The sequence below is a fragment of the Trichomycterus rosablanca genome, chromosome 4 (genome assembly GCF_030014385.1).
Source record: "Trichomycterus rosablanca isolate fTriRos1 chromosome 4, fTriRos1.hap1, whole genome shotgun sequence".
Lineage (NCBI taxonomy): Eukaryota > Metazoa > Chordata > Actinopteri > Siluriformes > Trichomycteridae > Trichomycterus > Trichomycterus rosablanca.
Window position 1 is genome coordinate 46,787,436 of NC_085991.1, and position 26,818 is coordinate 46,814,253.

The following is a 26,818-nucleotide window of genomic DNA, read 5'->3' on the forward strand; positions in this document are numbered from 1 at the left end:
CGAAATGACGAGTCGGCTCTGGTGTGCTACCCGAGCGCCAGGTTCACTCCAAATCTGACCTGATTGTCGACAGATTCTGTCTTTTTGATGCGAGTGGTCTTTTAGAGGATTGCGATTCATCTGCTCTCCAGGGCACGAGGGACGTCTGGATGATTTGATACATGTATGAACATGATGTTCGGGCCTTGACAGAAATTAGAATGTTACCTAATTGAGCACATGTGGATGTATTACACAGCACTCTGTACCAATATAAAGGAAAAAGGTTTGTAAGGTATTGTGCCCCTTCCCTTTGGTACCACTCCCGAGAACTGTGTCCGTCTGGCAATGCAAAATGAAGACGTTCTGGTGGATCATCCACTTGTAAGTGTACCTAGTAAACTCAACTTGGTGTGTACTGGTGTTTGCTTTCTAGTAAAGTCCTGAACACTGCTGTTCTTCTCAGTCACCTTTAAAAACCAACAGGGGAAACAAACACCAAAGCATCTGTCCAAATAAAAATGACTACTTGTATGAATGGGTAAAACGTCCGACGTGGTTTTAGTTAAGTGCTGATGAAGCACAGGGGCTTCGTTGGCTTCTGAATGTACTAGACGGAATGAAGGAACTATGCTGATCGGTACTGCGGTCTCTGCTCCGTCTCCATGTCTTTAGAGTGCAAAGATCCCCTTATTTCATTGGCTGTGTGGTTATACACACAGCCGCACGCATTCAGTCACACACACACACGCTATATATAACTCTGATGTGTCCAGGCTAAAACTCGGCAAACTCTTTTGCACATTTTTCTGTAACAGATACGCGGATGTCCTCCTCTTCGTAGTCGTCGAAGTTGCTTGTGTCTCCAGGGCCTCTGCATTTCGGGATGAACGGAGCCTCCACCTGTGGGGTGAAAAACACTCACTGAGATGGAATAGCCACTGAAAATATTCAATATAAATACTACTACTTTATATAACCATTTTATTCCAATGATTCATCGTCGACTAATAATTCCAAGTTCCACCTTTAGTCCACAGAATATTATGCCAAAAGACTTGGGGGTCATCTACAAGATTTTTGAAAATGGGAGACAAGCATTTGTGTTCTAAATCAAACTAAACACAAACTAAGACACACATTTACACCACCATATCTATATAAATGAAGTATTGGGATGAATAAAGTATATCTATCTATCTATTTGGTTGGCAGTGATTTGCACTTTGCAGCTCTCCCTTGGATGCCATTTTTTATCTTAACTGATGAAAGTAAGGCCTGCAGATGTTAGACGTTTCCTGGGGTCTGTTCTGGCCTCCTGGATCAGTCGTGGATGCTTTTTTGGTAGGCCGGTCACTTCGGGGAAGGTTCACCACTGTTCCAACTTCCTTGATTTGTAGAGAATGGCTTTTACTGTGATTCGCTGGAGTCCCAGAGCCCTAGCATTGGCTTTGTAACTCTTCCAGACAGGTAGATGAGTTTGTTTGGCATCTGTATTTTTGAATATCTGTAAAACTGGACATCATAGCCTGCTTTATTACTAGACAGGATCTATTTAAGTGATGTTTAGGGTCAACAGGTCTGGCAGTAATCATGCCTGGGTGTGGCTGGTGAAATTGAACCCAACTGACTTCATCATTGACTTCGCTTAATTGGTATATTAAGTATCTAAGAGGGCAATTACTATTTCACACAGAGCCAGGTAGGGCTGAACAGCGTTTTTTTTTGTAGTAATACAAGTAGTGTAATGATCTAACACATAGAAGTGTGACAATTTATTTATTTATTTAAGTTTTAACGCCATGTTTAACACATTGGTGTAATTTAATGGCAGTAATAGGTAGGTATGTATGTGTCTTTATATTTTGGTCCATATTATATGTTCATTTTCATTTTTATGGTTGCACGGTAGGTTAAAAGTCTTCTTGTGTTGTCTTGTGTGAGAGTCTCTTTGATAGTTTCTGGCATGTGTGCTTGTTCTCTTTCTTTAGTGTATCTTGGGCATTCTATCAAGATGTGTTTTATTGATATAGGTGTTTGGCAGGTTTCACAGGTTGGGGGGTTTTCTCCTTTTATCAGGTGTTGGTGGGTTATTCTGGAGTGGCCGATTCGGCTAGAAGTGTGACAAACATGCAAAAATAAAAAGAAATTGGGAAAGAGGCAACATGCTGTTCAACTGGTACAAAGAAGGTATCATTTTCAGGTATTTTTAAAAATTGGCAAAGCTAGGTGTTAATCATGACGCTATGGCTAAACCAAAGTCGTCATTGTCCCACCTTTCTTTCATAGATGGCGATCCAATCTGTCGTGGCAAACCATTTGTGGTTTTTGATGTCGTTGACGCCGTTCTTTAGGTTGCCGTACCGCTTTGTCAAGTCGACTTGAAGCAGATTCCGTAACAGATCCTTCAGATCTGAACTGAAGTGTGAGGGGAATCGTACCTGCAGGAAAGACAAAAGAATAATGCGTTGCAGCTGAGAATCATGGCTGTCTGTGGATATTGTAGCTATTTCCTAATAACCAAATTCACCCCGACAGTCGTTTGTATGCTAGCAAACCTCCCAAGTATACAAACCACAGGAGCGACTTTCTTTACCTTTCCAGACACGATCTTCTCATAGATCTGAATGGGCTGATCTGCAAAGAACGGAGGATAACCAGCAGCCATTTCATATATGAGCACTCCCAGTGCCCACCAGTCCACTGCCTTGTTGTAGCCCTGAACAGAAAAGAAACAGGCAACCGGTTCAGCCTCAGGTTCACAGCAACACGGTAAGTATAAAATAGCATTAAAGTCTTACCTTGCTGAGAATAATCTCTGGAGCCAGGTACTCTGGGGTACCACACAACGTCCAGGTCCGACCCTTGACTCTTTTTGCAAAGCCAAAGTCGGTGACCTGTAATAAAACAGATCTCTCTTGATAAAAATACATGTACAAACAGATACAAAAAATAAAGTAAATAATACATAGTTTTAGGATTTCTGTATCATTACTAGAACCCTACTAAGTTCACCGGAAAATGTGCTTAATTTTGTAGATATGTGAACTAACTACATTTTGGAATATAAACAACACAGGAGCATAAATAATTAGTTTTTTTTTTTTTTATTATTATTTCCATCAACCCCTTTATCCTGGTCAGGGTCATGGCGGGCCTGGTTTGACCGGGAAACACTGGACACAGGCAGAAATAACCTGGCCAATCCTGGCCAAGTCTGTGTAGACGCCCGGCCGGCCGATAGCTGAGATACGAGCCCAGCTTTCAGCGGTGGTGGGCTAATCTAATCTAATTGCCCTGTTGCAATGCATTGCCCCTCGCACCACTCCTGCGCTGGTTGCGGAAAGCTGAGACTATCACACTCACTCTTCAACATGCACAGTCGCCAACCACAGCTTTTCACCAGCCAGTGACCGATTCTTACAAAGAGCCGATTTGCAAATGGAAAACCTCAGCAAATCATTTACCATTAATAGAATGCGAGTGAATTAATCAAACAGCCGAGGTCGCTGTTGAACAGCGGCAAAAACTCAAATCGGGAGAATACCCCTGTTGCAATTCAGTGCTGCCTGAGGAGAGCTGAGACCATCATAAGACTATTGAAGAAGAGCTGCTGGTTACCTGTATGTAGCCGTGCTGATCGATGAGGAGGTTTTCAGGCTTCAGGTCTCTGTAGATAAGGTCTAGTGAGTGGAGGTATTCAAAAGTGAGGACTATCTGCGCTGCATAGAAGCGTGCGTGGGGTTCACTAAAGGAAAAACACAAACAAGCTGAGCACAAACGACTTGGAGGAGGAATGCTGCGAGCAGCTTTTCAGTGGCGGAGGCTTTGACCAGCTCACCTGAACCTCCCGATTCTTCTTAAATGTGAGAACATCTCGCCGCCTGGTACGTACTCCATCACCATGTACAAGTTGGAATTATCCTGTGAAGACAGAAAAATGTCTTCAGCTTTTGTAGCAAGACGTCATTCGACATTTTTTAGAACTTTTCCATGCTTGCATTTACATTTTTGGCATTAAGCAGATGCTTTTATCTAAAGCGACTTACAGTACTGTGACAGTTATATGTTGTCTAAGCAATTGAAGGTTAAAGGCCTTGCTCAAGTGTCCAACAGTGGCAACCTGGCAGTGGTGGGGCTTGAACCAGCGACTTTTCGATTACTAGTCCAGTACCTTAACCTCTAGGCTACAACTGTCTGGTTTCCTTATATATTTACATTACATTTATATTTTTGGCATTTAGCAGAGGTTTTTATCCAAAGTACTGTGACATTATACTGTCTAAGCAATTAAGGTTTAGGGGCCTTGCTCAAGGGCCCAACAGTGGCAACCTGGAATTGGTGGGGCTTGAACCAGTGACCTTTCAATTACTAGCCCAGCACCTTAACTGCCAAGCTACATTTACAGCATTTATCCAAATCGACTAACAACCATGACTGAATACAATTTCAGCAATTAAAAGTTAGGGGCCTTGCTTAGGGGCCCAACAGAGGCAACTCGTTGGTGGTGGGACTTGAACCGGCAACCTTCTGATTACTAGTCCAGTACCTTGACATCTGACCTACCACTGCCTGCCATATATAATTTTAATAATGAATTGAAATGTAAACAAAAACACTCAATTCTGATTAACTGGCTAATGTGAAGGCAGTTGTAGCCTAGCAGTTAAGGTACTGGACTAGTAATCAGATGGTCACTGGTTCCACTACTGCCACGTTGCTGCTGTTGGGCCCTTGAGCAAGGGCCTTAACCCTCAATTGATCAGACTGTATACTGTCACAGTAATGTACAGGGGTTGGACAAAATAATTGAAACACCTGTCATTTAAGTGTGGTAGGTTTCATGGCTAAATTGGACCAGTCTGGTGGCCAATCTTCATTAATTGCACATTGCACCAGTAAGAGCAGAGTGTGAAGGTTCAATTAGCAGGGTAAGAGCACAGTTTTGCTCAAAATATTGCAATGCACACAACATTATGGGTGACATACCAGAGTTCAAAAGAGGACAAATTGTTGGTGCACGTCTTGCTGGCGCATCTGTGACCAAGACAGCAAGTCTTTGTGATGTATCAAGAGCCACGGTATCCAGGGTAATGTCAGCATACCACCAAGAAGGACAAACCACATCCAACAGGATTAACTGTGGATGCAAGAGGAAGCTGTCTGAAAGGGATGTTCGGGTGCTAACCCGGATTGTATCCAAAAAACATAAAACCACGGCTGCCCAAATCACGGCAGAATTAAATGTGCACCTCAACTCTCCTGTTTCCACCAGAACTGTCCGTCGGGAGCTCCACAGGGTCAATATACACGGCCGGGCTGCTATAGCCAAACCTTTGGTCACTCGTGCCAATGCCAAACGTCGGTTTCAATGGTGCAAGGAGCGCAAATCTTGGGCTGTGGACAATGTGAAACATGTATTGTTCTCTGATGAGTCCACCTTTACTGTTTTCCCCACATCCGGGAGAGTTACGGTGTGGAGAAGCCACCCAGACTGTTGCATGCCCAGACTGTTGCATGCCCAGAGTGAAGCATGGGGGTGGATCTGTGATGGTTTGGGCTGCCATATCATGGCATTCCCTTGGCCCAATACTTGTGCTAGATGGGCGCGTCACTGCCAAGGACTACCGAACCATTCTGGAGGACCATGTGCATCCAATGGCGGTGCCGTGTATCAGGATGACAATGCACCAATACACACAGCAAGACTGGTGAAAGATTGGTTTGATGAACATGAAAGTGAAGTTGAACATCTCCCATGGCCTGCACAGTCACCAGATCTAAATATTATTGAGCCACTTTGGGGTGTTTTGGAGAAGCGAGTCAGGAAACGTTTTCCTCCACCAGCATCACGTAGTGACCTGGCCACTATCCTGCAAGAAGAATGGCTTAAAATCCCTCTGACCACTGTGCAGGACTTGTATATGTCATTTCCAAGACGAATTGACGCTGTATTGGCCGCAAAAGGAGGCCCTACACCATACTAATAAATTATTGTGGTCTAAAACCAGGTGTTTCAGTTATTTTGTCCAACCCCTGTAAGTCGCTTTCAATAAAGGCGTGTGCTGAATGCCGAAAGTGTAAATGTGAATCAATTCTTTATTACCAGACACATCTATATTAGATTAGGTAGGACTGATCCGCACTGACACCCAGAATCAATGGGCCTAATGCAGCAACACACCCCGAACAGGAAGCCAATCCATTTTGGGGGCTGCACCAATATCTTAGCATTGCATTAACATTGTTCCCTTAATCCTGAGACAGTTTATTGCCAGGATCTCTATAAAAACATTCTTTATAGTCTAGTATGTGCCATCTCACTATTAAAATCTGAACGTCAAAGCCTGAATTTAGAGGAATCACTACTTACTATTAACGTCATACAAATAAAACAAAGCAAAACCCTCCAAAAACAGAAGAAAACCAAACCTTAAAGGCATATTCCAGTCTGACGAGGAAGGGGAACAAGACTGCCTGTAATATTCTCTTCTCGTTTAGCGTGTGTTCTATTTGCTTTAATTTCACCACCTGTAACGAACAACATGAACATTTAGGACACGAGAGTGTAAAGCTATCTGAAGCTGATCATCTGACGTCATGTGCTGTTAAACGTACCTTTTGTTTATCCAGAATTTTCATGGCATAAAACTGCTCTGTTCCTTTGTGTTTTACCAGCATGACTCTCCCGAAAGAGCCGGTGCCGAGGGTCTTCAGTCTGTCAAAGTCATCTAGGCATGTTGTGCTCTGGAGGACAAAACAAGACATGCTTTTGTTATTTATTTATTAGGATTTTAACGTCATGTTTTACACTCTTTGGTTACATTCATGACAGAAACAGTATTTACTCATTACACATTTACATTTTCGGCATATAGCAGACGCTTTTACCCAAAGCGACTTACAGTACTGTGACAGTATACTGTCTAAGCAAATGAGGGTTAGGGCCTTGCTCGAGGGCCCAACAGTGGCAACCTGGCAGGGATAGGACTTGAACCGGCAGCCTTTTGATTACTAGTCCAGTACCTTAACTGCTAGGCTACAACTGCCCATTACACAATGTTTATCAGTTCACAAGGTTATATCGAACAGTCATGGACAATTTAGTATCTCCACTTCACCTCACTTGCATGTCTTTGGACTGTGGAAGGAAACCGGAGCACCCGGAGGAAACCCCCGCAGACACGGGGAGAACATGCAAACTCCACATAGAAAGGACCCAGACGGCCCCACCTAAGGGATCGAACCCAGGACCTTCTTGCTGTGAGGCGACAGTGCTACCCACTGAGCCAACGTGCCGCCCCTGACAAGACAGGTAGTTACTGGTTACATGAGATTCAACAGTTGAAGTTTTTAATATCAAACACAGTCATGGACAATTTAGTATCTCCTATAAACCTGACTGCACATCTTTGGACTGTGGGTGGAAACCGGAGCACCCGGAGGAAACCCCCGCAGACACGGGGAGAACATGCACAACTCCACACAGAAAGGACCCGGACCGCTCCAGCTGGGAATCGAACCCAGGAAATTCTTGCCACCGTGCCACCCTCCATGCTTTGTTATACATACATAGACATAACCCAGAGCTACAGCTGCTAAATCATTTTATTTTACAAACGGTATTTAATACTAGAATTGGCCGTGTTCATTTGAATAGGACCGTGCCAAAACAGGCACTTCGTGTATCTGTTATTTCAATACTGCAAAAGCATGTACTCCAGTATATGACACACATTCATCACAACACACGCTGCACTAGATAATCTGCTGCTTTAAAATAGAATAGAATGCCATATGTATACAAATATACACAGTACAATTAAAGTCTTCTTCGGCATTTTCCAGCTGTTTTGGAAGCTGGGGTCAGAGCACAGGGTCAGCCATCGTACGACATCGCTGGAGCCGAGAGGATTAAATTGAAATAGCTCAATTTAACCAAAATGTGTGATGTTATAACCAGTGATAACCAGTAATTAGTATTTTGTACAACAGCAGTTACAACAACCTACAGTTACAGAATTATTTTTACACATAGGTTTGACATGACTACAAGGTACATTGCAGCTCTCAGTTGTACTTCAACCCATTTCAATTGCACATCTTTTCTGAGAAACATTTCTTTTTTTTAATGCATCCCCCCCCTCCAGACTGGTGGCCAATTGTGTCTTCTGCAGGCATTAGCCAGCAGAGCTGATATTCAAACCCAGGAGCTCGGAATCTCAAATCAAATCAAATCAAATCAAATCAAGGTTTATTTGTCACATACATATTATTTAAGCAATAGAACACGAGAGGGAGTGTGTTATCGCGAATAACACACTCCCTTTCGTGTTCTATTGCTTTTATACAACAGTTTTTACAAAATAAAGAAAGAAAATAAATAAAAGAAGCCCTGAATTTCATAATAAATATGCTTTAATATTGACAATACCTTCCGGCAAAAAGTAGTTCCACAACCAATATAAAGTTTAACACTACAAAGCAGACATCCCAAGTTGCAAAAACTCATTTCAGGGAGGTAAGAACAACAACAAGAAGAAAACAAAAATAAAAAAACCTCTCGCACACACCAAAGGCTATGGATGAAAACAGAACTACTAGGAGCTGCTAACTGGCTTAACTAACTGTTCGCGTTACAAACACATTAATGTTCCCTACATAGTGCACTAGATTGTGTATCAGATCACGGATATATGTTCCCTACATAGTGCACTAGATAGTGAATTAGACAATTGATTTATGTTCCCTACACAGTGCACTAGATTGTATATCAGATAACGGATTTAAAACGCGGCCGGGAAAAAAAGTCTGTGTTGCTTGCGTGCGCGTTTGTGTGCATGAAGCTTGTCGTTAATGGCAACGCGTCAGCGGAGTAATACAGTTGTGGTGTGAAAAGACCACAACTGTATTACTAGCCTAAAGACTAGAACGCTTCTCAACCAATCAGATTGTAAGGTCGGAACTACCTGTTGTATGTGCTGTATGTGTCAATGAACTACTCCTGAAGACCCGGACGTCTCCTGGCTCTTGTTTTGCTGAATTTCTAACAATAGTCATACACAGTACAACTGGCAGTGAAATGCTTTAGAGACTGCTCAGCCACAGTAATTACAAAAACTACAAATAGTCAAAATATATATTATACAAAAAAATATAGAAATGTTTTTTAAATGTAAAGTGTAAATTAGAAAAATTAACAATATAATTTAAAAAGAGCAATTTAAAGTGAACAAGTGCTAAACCTCTCGGCGCTGAGGTGCTAGTGGATTATCCTGCTGTGCCACATGGGCCCTGAAGAATAATTCTAAGAACAATGAGAGGCCACATCATGTCCAGGTCCTCCCTTGGATTTATGTCTGATCTGCAGTAAACAGACCGCAGATCTAATAGAATATAATAGACTGCCTTTATTTGTCATATATACATATACAGATGTACAGTACAATGAAATTCCTTCTTCGCGTATCCCAGCTTGTTTGGAAGCTGGGGTCAGAGCGCAGGGTCAGCTATCGTACGGCGCCGCTGGAGCAGAGAGGGTTAGGGGCCTTGGTCAAGGGCCCAACAGTGGCTACATGGCAGAGCTTGGATTCGAACTCTCAACCTTTCGATTGATAGTCCAAAGCTCTACACACTAGGCTACCACTGATCCACAAAGATTTCTAAATGCAGTCATCACATGACTGCACCCCCCCCAGTTTAAAAAAATAGTGGGCTCTCATATGAACATATACAACTGCTGTTAACCATGGAAAAAAATCGATTTTGGAACTGACCTGTGGTGGACATTCCCACTTTCTGAGGAAATCTTCTTTGGCTTTGGCTAAAAACTCTTTTACTGCAAAAAACAAAGGGACAGAAATTTTAAGAATGTAAAAAAACAAACCCAAACCACTTACACGACTAAAATAGACACCAATAGGGGGTAGTTAGCAAAATGCAAGTAAGACCATGCTGAGGCTCTTCTGTAAATTAAATGTATTCTATATAATAGGGGTTTAACAACACACTTAAGTATGATCATTTACACGTGGGCAGCAGCCATGTGCAGAGCTGAGATCGATACGGTGTACACTTACCATATAGAAGCACTTTGTAGTTCTACAATTACTGACTGTAGTCCATCTGTTTCTCTGTATGCTTTGTTACCCCCCTTTCACCCTGTTCTTCAATGGTCAGGACCCCCACAGGACCACCACAGAGCAGGTATTAGTTAGGTGGTGGATCATTCTCAGCACTGCAGTGACACTGACATGGTGGTGGTGTGTTAGTGTGTGTTGTGCTGGTATGAGTGGATCAGACACAGCAGCGCTGCTGGAGTTTTTAAACACCTCACTGTCACTGCTGGACTGAGAATAGTCCACCAACCAAAAATATATTCAGCCAACAGTGCCCGGTGGGCAGCGTCCTGTGACCGGTGATGAAGGTCTAGAAGATGACCGACTCAAACAGCAGCAATAGATGAGCGATCGTCTCTGACTTTACATCTACAAGGTGGACCAACTAGGTAGGAGTGTCTAACAGAGTGGACAGTGAGTGGACACGGTATTTAAAAACTCCAGCAGTGCTGCTGTGTCTGATCTACTCATACCAGCACAACACACACTAACACACCACCACCATGTCAGTGTCACTGCAGTGCTGAGAATGATCCACCACCTAAATAATACCTGCTCTGTGGTGGTCCTGTGGGGGTCCTGACCATTGAAGAACAGGGTGAAAGCAGGTTAAAAAAGTATGTAAACTACAAAGTGCTTCTATATGGTAAGTGGAGCTGATAAAATGGAGAGTGAGTGTAGAAACAAGGAGGTGGTTTTAATGTTATGGCTGATCGGTGTATGTTGTCAGTCTTATATTATTAAGGAATTTGAGGATTGTCTATGTATTATCTTGGGTGAGTATTTCTTTTAATGGATTGGGCATATGTAAAAATAAGAAATATAATAAACCTGTCTGTTATAGATAAAGCAGTTGAAGCTTGATATTTTAATTGTGTAGCTCTACTTTAAACATATCATGGTGTGGAAATAGCCAATGGCCAATGTCATATCACACAGTTTGTGTTTCGTGATACCCCCATTATATCTTTAAATACGTTGCAAATTGCATAAATCAACTGAAACTTAATCTTAATAACTTAAACTTAAAACTGAATCTTAACAAATGTTTTTATAAACTACATCTACACAGCAAACTCCAGCACTTTCATGTTATCATGAGTGAAAGCAGGAGGAAGCATGTGAGAAATCTCTCCATGCATGCAAATGCAAAACAAACCCACATCACACAGAATAAACTGCAGACTTTAGATGACCCAATGATGGACAAAAAAGATTACAGGCAGTCCTGTGGCTTGGCTTTACAACTAAAAAAACAATCTTGTGCTTCGTACTGTGGTGGTTACTGAAGCTGAAAGGGCCAATTTGAACGTTTTCGGTCATTGTGATCATCTAATGAAATAATGTTCATACCAAACGTCTCTATAAATCACCGGGAATTTGCAGGAGCGTTCAGCCAGACGGATGGGATGATTGAGAGACAGACGGGGGAAGAGAGACAGGGACAAAAGAGAAAGACAGGGAGAGAAAGAGCAAGTTTATGAAACAATTACAATATTTGTACAAGACATGGACAGTTTTGGTTAGACAAAGAATGACAAGAATAAACAGATGATTAGGTGAAAAGCTGCAACTGAAAACACAACAAACTCGATTTTTCAACCTATCAGTTAAGCAAAAACAATTAGCAGAAAATGTATACATTAACTTTACATGGTCAAGGTCAATGTGGGCCCGATTTCCCCAGAATCACTGGACACATTTCAGTAAAACACCCCGGACAGGTCACATTTATATTTAGATTTTACATTTTTAGTACCGTGACTGTGTCAATCTGTGGGGTACTTTCAATCTCAGAGTACTTGTCTGGGGGGGCGCGAGTGCCTGACCGGGGGGGGCGTGGCATTACGAGATTTTTTTACTTCTAAAATTAAAGCAATTAATTTTTCACCCACGGGAGACATATTTGATTAGTCTCACTGACCACGCACTCAAGCACGTTTAATGTTATTCAGTTCCGTCTGGAAAAAACCTTCAAAATAGAGCTATCAGCGAAGATAACCGGTGTCAAAAGCAACGACCGCTGTTATAGGACGTGTTTGTGTCTTTAAGAGAGGAGACGCTCTGTTCACAGTATCGATTATAAGTGAGTCGGGAGTCGATTCATTTTAAGCGCAGCGTAAGTTTCTTTTCTCGGTCATCTCTCCGTGTTTACTGTTATAATAAATGTTGCGGTTGTAAATAAACACCAACTACTACAGAACATTCTGTGTGACTCGCTTACCTTAAAAAGCTCAGGCTTAATTATACTGAGTATTACCACAGAGTCAGAGTCGATCTGCCTGTGGAGCTAAACGTTTCAGTCAGAGCAGATGATCCCGAACTAACCAACTTAGTAATTGATGAACTTTTGTCTATGCTCTGTGAAGTAACGTTTTCTGCTCTCATCTACATCAAAAAGCAAGAACCGCTTATGATTTACCAAAATGAACCACGAATTTATATAATGTGCTGATAGAATCGGCTCAGACGGGGTCGGACTGTATTATCTTTTTAAAGTAATATTTTCAATCAGCAAAATTGCATCGTATGTATGATGTGCACAACGTTAATGACGTTATTTTAGCTTGTCAGAAGCTTTCTCGATGATTTCTGTGCGGTGGTTGACGAAGGGGAGGGGGGGGGGGGGGGGCGTTTCGCGGTTGCCACACGAAGGGGGGTGCATGTCCAAAAAGGTTGAAAACCCCTGGTCTAAGCAACTGAGGGTTAAGGGCATCGCTCAGGGGGGCTCAACAGTAGCAACCTGGCAGTGGTGGGGCTTGAGCCTTGACCGCTAGGCTACAACTGCCCTAGTCACAATCCAATGTGGGGACTCGACCGCTCCAATACATTCACATTTACAACATTTAGCAGATGCTTTTATGCAAAGCGACTTACAATTATCACTAAACACAATTCAAGCGATTGAGAGTTAATTAAGGTCCTTGTTCAAGGGTCCAACAGTGGAAACTTGGTGATAATTGGGCTTAAACCAGCAATGTCATGATTACTAGTCCAGTACCCTAAACACTGAACTACCATTGCCCCCCAAGCCAATCATGTCTGCATGTACACGCCCAACCGGCCGAAAGCACCACTGGGGATTTGAACCCTGAATCCCAGCTGTAATGGACTAGGATAATTTACCCCTGTACTATCGAGTGCCCCATTATACATGAGCATAATCCAATTCTTTTCCCTTTTTTCTCCCACTATAGCGCATCAATCATCCTCACGCTAATGCTGGTCCCTGCTCCTGATTGGGGAGGACGAGGCTGCTCCACGCCCCCTCCGACACGTGCACAGCAATCGAACATCGTATCACCTACACTTGACGAGTGCGGTGCAGTACAGCGCTGTGTACGGAGAGCCACACCCTCTACCGCGCTCCTTCCCCATCTCTGTGCAGGCGCCACCAACCAGGTGGTCGTAATCGCACTAGTCTGAGAGAGAGTCCCCATCCGGCTTAATCCCGCCCCTATCTGAACAACAGGCCAATCGGTGTTCAAGTGGCCGCTCAGCCTCAGCCGGCAAGGCAGAGCCGAGATTCGATACGATGTATTCGAGATCTCAGCTCTGGTGAGCAGCGCGTGTTTTTACCGCTGCGCCACCCGAGTGACATATAATCCAATTTTTAAAACATGATTTTACATTTTATTTTAGTTTCAGCTGCTTTATTTTTGGTCAGAGTCATGGCAGGTGTGGTTTTAACCAGAACACAGAGGGCACCTGTTCATCGCAGAGCTCCACCCATCACCCTCCCTCAGACACAGCCGATCGTGTCTGTGTAGACAACCAGTCAGCTGATTCGAACCTGCATCTTAGTGGTGGTAGGCTAGCATAATAGTCCCACACATACACGTGTTCTGTGAGGTAGGGGAAACATACTAAAAGCTAATTCACTTAAGTGTATGTATACACACATTTACTACAGGGCCGTCAACCTGTCTCAGGACATTTCCTGTAAATGTAAAGGTTATCTTATAGAAATACTCTCACTTCTGGTACGTTCGTGACCTTATGACATGTGGTGTTTGGGTTTGGTATAAATAACATTTTAATGGCACTGATGATCCTCTTAATGAAAATCTGGAGTAAACTCGGTTCCTTTCACTGAACATCTGCAGGATGATTCGTTTCACAGTCGCCTCCTTTTATGGTTCTGTGTGTCTGTCTGTAAAAAGTGGATCGAGTCGGATCTTCAGCGCTACAGCTCAGTACTCACACACACACACAGCATACTGCTGGTGGGCTGACAAACTTTTTCATTCATTGCGAGTGCAAATGAACATTTTACCTTGTAATGATTCACTGTCATGCTGCTAATCAAAATGAACTAATTTAATTAATTGATTTTACTTCATAACTGAAGAACACCACATCCCATACAGACACCTGAGGTATTTTAGACCACCCGCCACCACCAAGCTGCCACTGTTAGGTTCCTGAGCAAGCTCTTTAACCATCCTTGCACTGTAACTGGTAACAGTTGTAAGACACATTGAATTATTTAGTTATTTATCAGGATTTTAACGTCATGTTTTACACACTTTGGTTACACTCATGACAGGAACGGTAGTTACTGGTTACACAAGATTCAGTTCAAGTTTTTAAATGTCAAACACAGTCATGGACAATTTTGTATCTTCAATTAACCTGACTGCACGTCTTTGTACTGTGGGAGGAAACCGGAGCTCCCGGGAGGACATGCAAACTCCACACGGAAAGGACCCGGACCGCTCCACCTGGGAATCGACCCCAGGACCTTCTTGCTGTGAGGCGACAGTGCTACCCACTTAGCCACCGTGCCCCCCCCAGTTCAAGTTTTTAATGTCAAACACAGTCATGGACAATTTTGTATCTCCTGTTCACCTCACTTGCACGTCTTTGGACTGTGGGAGGAAACCGGAGCTTCCCAGACACGGGGAGAACATGCAAACTCCACACGGAAAGGACCCGGACCGCTCCACCTGGGAATCGAACCCAGGACCTTCTTTCTGTGAGATGACAGTGCTACCCACCGAGCCACTGTGCCATGCGACACATAGGATAAAGGCATCTGCTACATGCCATGAATGTAAATGTGAAGTAAATGATCTTTAAATAGTCATCAGCTGGACGGTTCTTAAAAAAATTCAACATAAAAGTGCTGCAACCTTTGAAGGTTAATCTTTAATATTGTATCATTAAAATAATCTACACCAAATGTGTGTTTACATAGCTATGAATTTTCCATTTACCCGCACAATATCCTTTCACCTTCAGGTATTGACATACAGAAACGGTCCTGCACAAGAAAAGCTCAGCTGATACTGAAAGGCCTGATGTGGGACTCAAATGCCCGATAGCTACATGGTTGATTAAACTGAACACAGAACAAAAAACGTCATCAGTAGAAGCTAATCAGGTATTTGGTCGTGCAGCTAGAAATTTAGATCGTCATTGCAACAGCAGCACCAACATTCAGTCCTTTTTTCACATGTACGTGTCAGCAGCACACTGAACATGTCGGTGCGAGATGCCGGAAGGTTCCAACAGCGTGGTTTAAATATACCGACATGTTTCTGGCTCTGCTTTCTAAAGTGATGCCGTAAAGAAATTGTACTGTATTGGGAACATTATTTTTCCCACTGGAATTCGGGAGTAACCTCAGGAGTGACGTCACCCGTGCATAGACAGTTCATACACATTTCTCATCAAGACCAGCCGTGATATTTTAACTGAGTAATAAAAATCGGGAATGTACACATCATTCAATATCATATTAATACCAATATACAGTTAAATTATTATTTCTGTATACTTATTCTTTCATTGGCATGAAGCAGGGGTCACCAACCTTTTAAAACTAAGAGTTACTTCAAGGGTACTGAGTAATACGAAGGGTTACTTGTTTAATACAAACTTCCTGAATAACAAAGTTGCACGATTCACCTTAAAATGATAATATTATTATTCTTATAAACATTCATATATGTATATACCGATCAGCCATAACATTAAAACCACCTCCTTGTTTCTACACTCACTGTCCATTTCATCAGCTCCACTTACCATATAGAAGCACTTTGTAGTTCTACAATTACTGACTGTAGTCTATCTGTTTCTCTGCATGCTTTGTTACCCCCCTTTCATGCTGTTCTTCAATGGTCAGGACCCCCACAGGACCACTACAGAGCAGGTATTATTTGGGTGGTGGGTCATTCTCAGCACTGCAGTGACACTGACATGGTGGTGGTGTGTTAGTGTGTGTTGTGCTGGTATGAGCTGCTGGAGTTTTTAAACACCTCACTGTCACTGCTGGACCGAGAATAGTCCACCAACCAAAATATATCCAGCCAACAGCACCCCGTGGGCAGCGTCCTGTGACCACTGATGAAGGTCTAGAAGATGACCGACTCAAACAGCAGCAATAGATGAGCGATCGTCTCTGACTTTACATCTACAAGGTGGACCAACTAGGTAGGAGTGTCTAATAGAGTGGACAGTGAGTGGACACGGTATTTAAAAACTCTGATCCACTCATACCAGCACAACACACACTAACACACCACCACCATGTCAGTGTCACTGCAGTGCTGAGAATGATCCACCACCTAAATAATACCTGCTCTGTGGTGGTCCTGACCATTGAAGAACAGCATGAAAGGGGGGTAACAAAGCATGCAGAGAAACAGATGGACTACAGTCAGTAATTGTAGAACTACAAAGTCCTTCTATATGGTAAGTGGAGCTGATAAAATGGACAGTGAGTGTAGAAACAAGGAGGTGGTTTTAATGTTATGGCTGATCAGTGTATATCATCCAGATCCTGAACATAGCCAACACTCTTCTATCCATCATACTCATCGGAGACGATGGAGATTAACATCAGGACCATTCTTCTTGTGAACCGTGTTTGCTATTATCATCATTGCTCCCCAACTGAAAAGGCTTTCTTATTCTTTATAAAAAAATCGCTCGCTTGGTTGTCTCAGCAAAGAGTGAGATGGACGTTTGTCTTGTTCATGATATAGAACTTTGCCCCCAGACAAGATCAGAGTTCATATAAACATAAAGCGTTTTTGTTTTTAAAATTTTATATTTAGAGTTGTCATTTTCAAATCTACATCAATGCTAGTATTAATGATCCAACAGTAAGACAAATAAAATTTTTAGACGGAGCTCTATGGTCACCGGTGCTATTTTTAGAACATGCCCTGCGGGCGACTCACGTGGTCCCCGCGGGTGACCAGGTGCCGGTGGGCACCGTGTTGGTGACCCATGGCATGAAAGGTTTTAGTCTGACGCTAATATGACAATCGTGTCAGCAGCTTTTGAAAATGAAATTAGAATCCTGTTGTGGTTTGTTCTAGGCAAGCAACACACATCACATGTGCTCATTTTGAAATGGACTACATTTCCAAGCCCCTGCAAATCAGGGATGTCCCGATCACGGTTTTTTTGTTCCCAATCCTGATAATTAATTTTGATCCCGATCCGATACCGAGTCTCAAACCGATACTTGTATTTTCTAGATATTGTCTAGATTAGAGATGCATGAGTACCGATACTGGTATCGGGTATTTGCCTTGTACACCTCCGTGAAGCTGGCCCCCCATGTGGTCAGAAATGGAATATAAATATTATTATTCGTTTGTGCTGCGTTTGTGCTGGTTTGTGCCGTAGGAATCATCGTTTGTGCTGGCACCGTTTTAGAGAAATTAAGTATTATATTTCATTACCCGTGACGTCACTCAGCCCCCCATCAGAGCCCAAATTGCACCAAAACCATCTCATTCGTTTGTGCTACGTTTGTGCTGGTTTGTGCTGCTAAAAGAAACATTTGTGCTGTTTTAATTCTTAAGTTATTACGCTATAAATATTACACCCGTGACGTCACCAGCCCCCCATTAACGTCCAAATTGCATCAAAAGCATCTCATTCGTTTGTGCTACGTTTGTGCTGGTTTGTGCTGCTAAAAGAAACATTTGTGCTCTTTTAATTTTCAAGTTATAGGCTAAATTCTCTCTTTTTTTTTTATTAAGTGAGGACACTTAGCCCCTAACAATGTTAAAATTGCATCACAGAGTGAAATTTATTATAATCAAATTACCTTTAAAAACCTTTAACATTTTAAATGTTAAAATGTTATCCATAACATTATCCATACACATGTTACACAGCTAAATTGATTTGTGAATTCCAAATGTTAATGTTATTTCAAAGGTTTTAAATGCTTGTGGGCCGTCAACAAGTATATTCTACCTACAGACTCACCAAATAATCAAAATGTAACATAGCTTGAAAAAGTTTAGTCACAGCAAAATTCCATGGTTTGTGTTATAGCTCTGATGTCTTTGTTATTCTATTTATATAGGTCTTCAAACCAGAGTAAGAAGTAAAGGCTTTAACAAGACCACCCAGTAATGCAAGAGAGAAATCAGAAACAACTTCTTTTGGTACAGATGCTCCTCCTCTAAGCCATTCAGAGACCCAGTTTGATATGGCGTTAATGTCATGCCGCTCAGACAGCATTTGCACCACTGGGATGTGAATAGAAGTATCTCCATGTGAGGACAGAACTCCTTGATATGGAAATACATGTGCGGATGTGAGCCTTTTGACTACTGTACCTGTAGCATCAAAACTTACACTTGAGTCTTTACTAGTATTTTGTAGACTAGTAGTTGAGAGGGGGTCCAATAGTGGCATAAAAAATTTGTCAAGGCCGATGTCATGAATACTGCCCCTATGAGGCACACTGTATTTTATTAGATGAGGGGGAAAGGATGGGGTGTTTGTGTTCTACCTCCCTATCCCCTCTCTCTTGTTTGGCTTTTCTTAATGTACTCAGGCTTGGTAGGTGGGTAGGCTCTGGGTTACCGAGTAGCATTATCTTGTAAGCCTCTGTGGCTCGCCACACATGTAGCAGTTTTTTACCCTGCCAGAGTTCTTCAGAGACCGGCAGTCTTTTCTCTCCAGATAGCATGTGCTTTGCCTTTCCAGTATGAAGACTGTCATCAATGTAATCAATTCTGCATTTTAGCACTGCTGGTGTGCTCACCTCTGGTAGACTCTCACTGGAAATGGACAATTTTGCAGTACAGTGGCCAGTGATGTCAATGCACTTAGATGCACTGTGTGGGTACACTTTTGCTCTCTTGAAACTAAGTATGCAGGCTAATCTGGTCATGTTCCAGATCTCTTCATTTAGGACATGAGACCATGTGCCAGAATTAGAGCTGTCACTGTCTTAATCTACCTTTACCTTCATCTATGTTTTTGATGCAATCATTTTCAATTTCAGTTGATTTGTCTTTCACTTGCCTTTTAATGTGTATGTACAGCATATGTTTGTTTTATATTTTTCACAGAACTGTCCAATCTTGTTTTAAATGTCATTAATATGATTAAAATTCTCAGAGGACTATTACAGGGTTTTATTAGAAGCAATAAATTACTTTAAAATGAGAATTATGTGTTTATGCGCTATGAAAACTCTTTCCTGGAATGTCTCTTCCAACAGTTGCCTGAGGAGAGGACAAAAGAAAAGTATGCTCAGACCTTAGTCAAACGTGACTACCAACTTTTTGTTGCTAGGACAATGGTCTTTCTCATATGTGTTTTTTTTTTTTTTTTTTAAATAAAGCTTGCATAAAAATAATGTTTTATCATGCCATGCCTTGGGTTGTTGAAGCCCAATTTACTGGCCAGTGAGCATAATTGAAAGGTAGGTCTTTATAATAACGTGGTAATGTGGTGTATAGTGGAGCAGAATGACATTCTGCCAAGGTTTTGGTGCAGCGTGCTATCTAGTGAAAGGGAAAGTACAAACAAAATGAATGAGTGCAGTGTAATTAGACAAGGCAGTGCATCTTAATACAATAAATATGCAGGGCAGCATGATGGAAAGTATAAATGTGTAAAGTATGCAGATTTGTGAAGACCTAACAGAACTGACAGCAAGTTGCACAGGGAGATGGATAAACAAGTATAACCTTAATGACTAATATGACGTTATATGGTGAGGGTTATATATTTTTGTGTTTTGTAAGTGGATGCTGCAGTAGATTCTTGCAAACAATGTTAATGAGCCGAGGATGCTTTGGGGTTACTTCTTTACAGTGTCATTACAGTGATACACATATGGGAATCCATTGCCCCAACCATGAAAACCATAAATTTCCCACAGTCTAGCGAACCATTTGCTGATCACCAGTAAACTGCATGTCAAATTAGACATGCATTGCATTCTTCATAAAATACTTGTATTCATACAACAAACAATCCAACTCTGCCTCAGTATTTTATTACTGATGTTGAGTCTACTTAGACACTTTTCTCTTCATAAAGTGACAATAAAGTACAAAATATTGAAAATACAGGGGTTGGACAAAATAACTGAAACACCTGGTTTTAGACCACAATAATTTATTAGTATGGTGTAGGGCCTCCTTTTGCGGCCAATACAGCGTCAATTCGTCTTGGAAATGACATATACAAGTCCTGCACAGTGGTCAGAGGGATTTTAAGCCATTCTTCTTGCAGGATAGTGGCCAGGTCACTACGTGATGCTGGTGGAGGAAAACGTTTCCTGACTCGCTTCTCCAAAACACCCCAAAGTGGCTCAATAATATTTAGATCTGGTGACTGTGCAGGCCATGGGAGATGTTCAACTTCACTTTCATGTTCATCAAACCAATCTTTCACCAGTCTTGCTGTGTGTATTGATGCATTGTCATCCTGATACACGGCACCGCCATTGGATGCACATGGTCCTCCAGAATGGTTCGGTAGTCCTTGGCAGTGACGCGCCCATCTAGCACAAGTATTGGGCCAAGGGAATGCCATGATATGGCAGCCCAAACCATCACTGATCCACCCCCATGCTTCACTCTGGGCATGCAACAGTCTGGGTGGTACGCTTCTTTGGGGCTTCTCCACACCGTAACTCTCCCGGATGTGGGGAAAACAGTAAAGGTGGACTCATCAGAGAACAATACATGTTTCACATTGTCCACAGCCCAAGATTTGCGCTCCTTGCACCATTGAAACCGACGTTTGGCATTGGCACGAGTGACCAAAGGTTTGGCTATAGCAGCCCGGCCGTGTATATTGACCCTGTGGAGCTCCCGACGGACAGTTCTGGTGGAAACAGGAGAGTTGAGGTGCACATTTAATTCTGCCGTGATTTGGGCAGCCGTGGTTTTATGTTTTTTGGATACAATCCGGGTTAGCACCCGAACATCCCTTTCAGACAGCTTCCTCTTGCGTCCACAGTTAATCCTGTTGGATGTGGTTTGTCCTTCTTGGTGGTATGCTGACATTACCCTGGATTCCGTGGCTCTTGATACATCACAAAGACTTGCTGTCTTGGTCACAGATGCGCCAGCAAGACGTGCACCAACAATTTGTCCTCTTTTGAACTCTGGTATGTCACCCATAATGTTGTGTGCATTGCAATATTTTGAGCAAAACTGTGCTCTTACCCTGCTAATTGAACCTTCACACTCTGCTCTTACTGGTGCAATGTGCAATTAATGAAGATTGGCCACCAGACTGGTCCAATTTAGCCATGAAACCTCCCACACTAAAATGACAGGTGTTTCAGTTATTTTGTCCAACCCCTGTAGGTCATCTTACTGTTATTTTAGTCACATTTGTACCTGGAAAAGAAATTTTAGGGGGTTAAGTTTAAGTTGTGCTGTCTGAAAATGACTGCTTACAGTCAAACAGGTCCCCACCCTGTATCTCAGACTTTGGTCCTCATGGAAACATGGCTTAAAATAAAGATTCCCACCGTTAAGAAGTCACATAAGGACAATTGGTTTATTTATCAAAGGACTTTTGACATTAAAATTATTGATGCGACTAAATAAGAATGAATAGAGAGAAAGCCATGTAAAACCTATACTTTTGTAGTGTATATTTCTGTAGTGTTAAGTGATTCACAGTTTACAAACGTCTGGTAAGTTATGTTCTGCCATAAGTTGTGTATATTGCAGGAATATCAATTAAAACATGAAAACCATTTAAAACTGCGTGTTTAGTTTCAAGAGGATATTGAAGAGGATATGCAGTATGGCTGAGTGCTTTGACATATCTGTGCAAAGTGGAATCCCCATCCAATGACGTCACCCAGATGAGATGACGTCAAACAAAATGATGTCAAACAAATGAGATGGTTTTGATGCAATTTGAAAATTTTATTGGGCTAAATGTCCTCAATTTATATAAAAAAATATTATTTAGCCTATAACTTGAGAAATAAAAGAGCACAAATGTTTCTTTTAGCAGCACAAACCAGCACAAACGTAGCACAAACGAATGAGATGGTTTTGGTGCAATTTGGACGTTAATGGGGGGCTGATGACGTCACGGGTGTAATATTTATAGCGTAATAACTTGAGAAATAAAAGAGCACAAATGTTTCTTTTAGCAGCACAAACCAGCACAAACGTAGCACAAACGAATGAGATGGTTTTGGTGCAATTTGGGCTCTGATGGGGGGCTGGTGACGTCACGGGTAATAAAATATAATACTTAATTTCTCTAAAACGGTGCCAGCACAAACGATGATTCCTACGGCACAAACCAGCACAAACGCAGCACAAACGAATAATAATATTTATATTCCATTTCTGACCACATGGGGGGCCAGCTTCACGGAGGTGCCTTGTACTCGTACTCGCAAACGAGGCTCCGATACTAAACATCCGATACCGTGTGCCTAGTGCACGTTGCTGCGTTATGCCCGGTTCACACTACACGATTCTTGCCCTGATTTTCGCTCGGCGGCTGGTCTGCGCTAGATTCGCCGGCTCGGGAGCAACTCGGCGTTCGCTCGGCGATCAAAACTCGGCTCTCGATCGCCGAGTGTGAACTATCCAACAACTCGATCCGACCGGCTCGCCGAGCGCTCGAGTTTTCTAGCACGTCAGATATCTGATCTCAGATGTGCGACTGGGAATGAGTGACATGTCGAACAGCCAATGAGAACGCAGGATACGGTGTGAGGGGAAACGCAGGAGAGGAGTGTAAACAGGTGGGACAGGGGGATAATATAGTTTATATCAGAATACATCAGCACACACACACGTTTTACAGTATTTCTGACCTGATCGTTCTCTACAAAACATAACAACAAAACACCAACACTGCAAAAATATTTATTACCCTCCAACTCACTACAGAACAACCCATGCTGCTCGTGTTGCCAAATCCACTCAGATTCATTTATTTTTCCTCCTTGATTTCATCACATCAGCGCACAAACACTTTGATCACTCGCTACTTGTTGACGTGCATTTTTGGACGTGGTATCATCAAACTTCTCGTCACTTCTCACGTGTGTTTTTGTTTAAAAAAAAAAAACGGTATTCTAAATAGGTATTGGTATCGGCAAGTACAAAAATACATGTACTTGTACTCGTACTCGGTTGGGAAAAAATGGTATTGATGCTTTCCTAGTCTAGATAAGAACTAGATAACACTGTTCACACGGTGCACACTTCAAGTACATTACAGTTATTTAAATTAATCCAATGTATATGTTTAACAACTAAATAGCTCTGCAGTGCTGAAGGGAAAAAATGCTGCATCCAAGCTATTGCTTAATGTTCTTTTATTTTTACAAAATAAAAGTAAACAAACTCAGTGCAGCATTGTAGAAGTGAAACTAGAACACTCAAAATGAGTGAGATAATTACAGTTTCACTTTGAACTTTACATTCAAAGAACATAATTCTGTTTAATGCAGTGACACACTAAAATGAACAGAAATCTCCACTCAGAAGTGGTGTAGCAGCTTAACTTGAATATAAAAAAACAAATAAGTTACTTAACAGCATTACAGTAAAACCTGAATACCAAAATAAAATGGAAAGGCTCTTTTGTTATGAAGGAAAGCCAGTTCTTAAAGTGCTTGTATTGTGACAGTGGTTTGATGGACGTTTATACTCGAAGTGAGTGTGTTTTGACCCTTTGGGGCTTCCATAGTGCATGGAATAGCGTGCTTGGCTCTAGCTGTTCGCTATTCGGTACCGTAACAGAAGAAGTTAATAAAGTGTTAAATGCTCCCGACAATTTGTGAATACACCGTGTATTTTATTTCTTTATTAAGCGAGTGCATCACTACCACGCTCGGTTACATAACTAAGCCAATCAGAGTGCTTGATACTGAGATGTCGTTCAGTCTTGTAACACGTGAACTCGTAAAAGCTGTATGTTATGGTCCTGAAGTTTTCATACTGGGATTAAAAGTTATTGTTTTGTAAACCGGAGTGATCCTCGACTCACACACACCATATAAACAGTAAAATTCTACAGTAATGAACGCAGCTCTGCTCCCACCGCCTCGTGAAGCGCTCACAGTGCAGACGTTACACCGCTGATGGACTTGTTTTACTTTCCAATTCAAACTATTTCCACACAGCGGACATGCTGACGTAAAACAAAAGATCGGGATTACGATCGGGTTTAGCAAAGCCGATACCGATTAGTTAAAAAATGCCTTGATCGGCCCCGATTCCGATCTTTGAGATCGGATCAGGACATCCCTACTCCAATTTAAAAGTACATTTAAATGTACAACTTCCTGGGTTGGGACAGAAACCCATGAGCTTTATCTACCAAGCAAAAAAAACAACAACAATTAATAGAGCTGTGGAACATCTTAACCAAACACTCAATCATGTTTATGTAGATCTGACCCAGCGCTATCTTAGTTTGCTGTGTGTATCCATTATCAGCACATGCCAACACGTCACACTCAAACCAACTCGATCTCTGAACCGTTTGCGTCAAGCCTTTCAAAGCTCGTAATTACACTTATCCTCTGACGAAGATCTGATGACAAGCACGGTCAATGACAAACCCTGTGTGTGTGTGTATGCAGGTTTTTTTTTATAGAATTAAGATTAAGATGGGTGACATACACTGAGACAAAACAACTCACACCAGCCCCGGGATTTAGTCTGGTGAATGTTTATGAATGGGCATCAGTCATTTCTTCACCATATTCGGGCAGAGCACAGCTGTGCCCCGGTTCAACTCGGCACTGTTTACAGAACACGATGAGGATTTAAGATGGTGTGTGTCGCTGTAAATGGACTTCCATTGCTTATTAAATCTGGGAAATTTGTTTTAAGATCGTTTTCTTGTTTCCCAGGAGGCTCTGCATACAAGCAACAGGTCAAATTACCAAAGATGAGACTCAGTCAGCTTCATAACAAGAGAACAAATCAATACAAAAAAACACAACCCCAAATCAGAAAAAGTTGGGATAGTATGAAAAATGCAAATAAAATAAAAATGCAGCGTTCCTTACGTTTACTTTTATCTGATTGCAGACAGGATGAACCTGAGATATTTCATGTTTTGTCTGCTTGACTTCATTTCATCTATTAATAAACATAAAATAAAAGGACCCTCCAGACTGTTATCAGCTACAAGTCCAAAAGCCAGGGTCTGTCATGGTATGGGGGCGTGTCAGTGTCCTTGGTAAAGGTCATTTACACTTCTGTGATGGCAGCATTAATGCAGAAAAGTAGGGATGCATCGATACCATTTTTTCCCAACCGAGTACAAGTATTTTTGTACTTGCCGATACCAATACCTATTTAGAATACCGTTTTTTTTTTAAAACAAAAACACACGTGAGAAGTGACGAGAAGTTTGATGATACCACGTCCAAAAATGCACGTCAACAAGTAGCGAGTGATCAAAGTGTTTGTGCGCTGATGTGATGAAATCAAGGAGGAAAAATAAATGAATCTGAGTGGATTTGGCAACACGAGCAGCATGGATTGTTCTGTAGTGAGTTGGAAGTTAATAAATATTTTTGCAATGTTGGTGTTTTGTTGTTATGTTTTGTAGAGAACGATCAGGTCAGAAATACTGTAAAACGTGTGTGTGTGCTGATGTATTCTGATATAAACTATATCATCCCCCTGTCCCACCTGTTTACACTCCTCTCCTGCGTTTCCCCTCACACCGTATCCTGCGTTCTCATTGGCTGTTCGACATGTCACTCATTCCCAGTCGCACATCTGAGATCAGATATCTGACGTGCTAGAAAACTCGAGCGCTCGGCGAGCCGGTCGGATCGAGTTGTTGGATAGTTCACACTCGGCGATCGAGAGCCGAGTTTTGATCGCCGAGCGAACGCCGAGTTGCTCCCGAGCCGGCGAATCTAGCGCAGACCAGCCGGCGAGCGAAAATCAGGGCAAAAGTCGTGTAGTGTGAACCGGGCATAACGCAGCAACGTGCACTAGGCACACGGTATCGGATGTTTAGTATCGGAGCCTCGTTCGCGAGTACGAGTACAAGTTAATGAGCGCGGTATCGGGCAAATAGTCCCGATGCATCGGTAGTCATGCATCTCTACAGAAAAGTACATTGAGATCTTAGAGCAACATGTGCTGCCTTCTTTTCCAGGGACGTCCAGCATTTTTCAACAAGACAATGCAAAACCTCTTCCATGGCTGTGGAAGAAGAGGGTACAGGTACTGGACTGGCCTGCCTCTGGCCTTTCCTTTTAAAAGGAAAAATGCGACAATGACGACCCCGAACTGTTACACATCTTAAGACGTGTTTGCAGGAAGAATGGGACAAAATAAAAGCTGAAACACTAAATCACTTGGTCTCCTCGGTGCCAAAACCTCTTTAAGTGGTGAAAAGGAACGGCAACATTACAAAGTGGTAAATGCTTTACTGTGCTATCTGACGACTGGGCTTCTGCACATACAATCAGCTATGTC

General features: G+C 42.1%; 1 protein-coding gene across 2 annotated transcripts in view; it reads right to left on the reverse strand.

The window, feature by feature from the left end:
- Window positions 1-435: 435 nt before the first annotated feature.
- The window catches only part of prkacbb (protein kinase, cAMP-dependent, catalytic, beta b), a 28,628-nt gene continuing 2,245 nt past the window's right edge, over window positions 436-26,818 (reverse strand). Inside the window, exons 2-10 of one of the 2 annotated variants that reach the window (XM_062993408.1) lie at window positions 9,756-9,817; window positions 6,598-6,726; window positions 6,412-6,510; window positions 3,821-3,903; window positions 3,601-3,727; window positions 2,781-2,876; window positions 2,576-2,698; window positions 2,256-2,420; window positions 436-882 (exon numbers count right to left, since the gene is read on the reverse strand). In XM_062993408.1, coding sequence (XP_062849478.1) covers window positions 757-882; window positions 2,256-2,420; window positions 2,576-2,698; window positions 2,781-2,876; window positions 3,601-3,727; window positions 3,821-3,903; window positions 6,412-6,510; window positions 6,598-6,726; window positions 9,756-9,817 — 1,010 coding nt within the window. In that variant the 3' untranslated portion in view covers window positions 436-756. Of the gene's footprint in view, window positions 883-1,824; window positions 2,093-2,255; window positions 2,421-2,575; window positions 2,699-2,780; window positions 2,877-3,600; window positions 3,728-3,820; window positions 3,904-6,411; window positions 6,511-6,597; window positions 6,727-9,755; window positions 9,818-26,818 lie in introns of those variants that run through there. The other variant, XM_062993409.1, reaches the window with a different exon arrangement.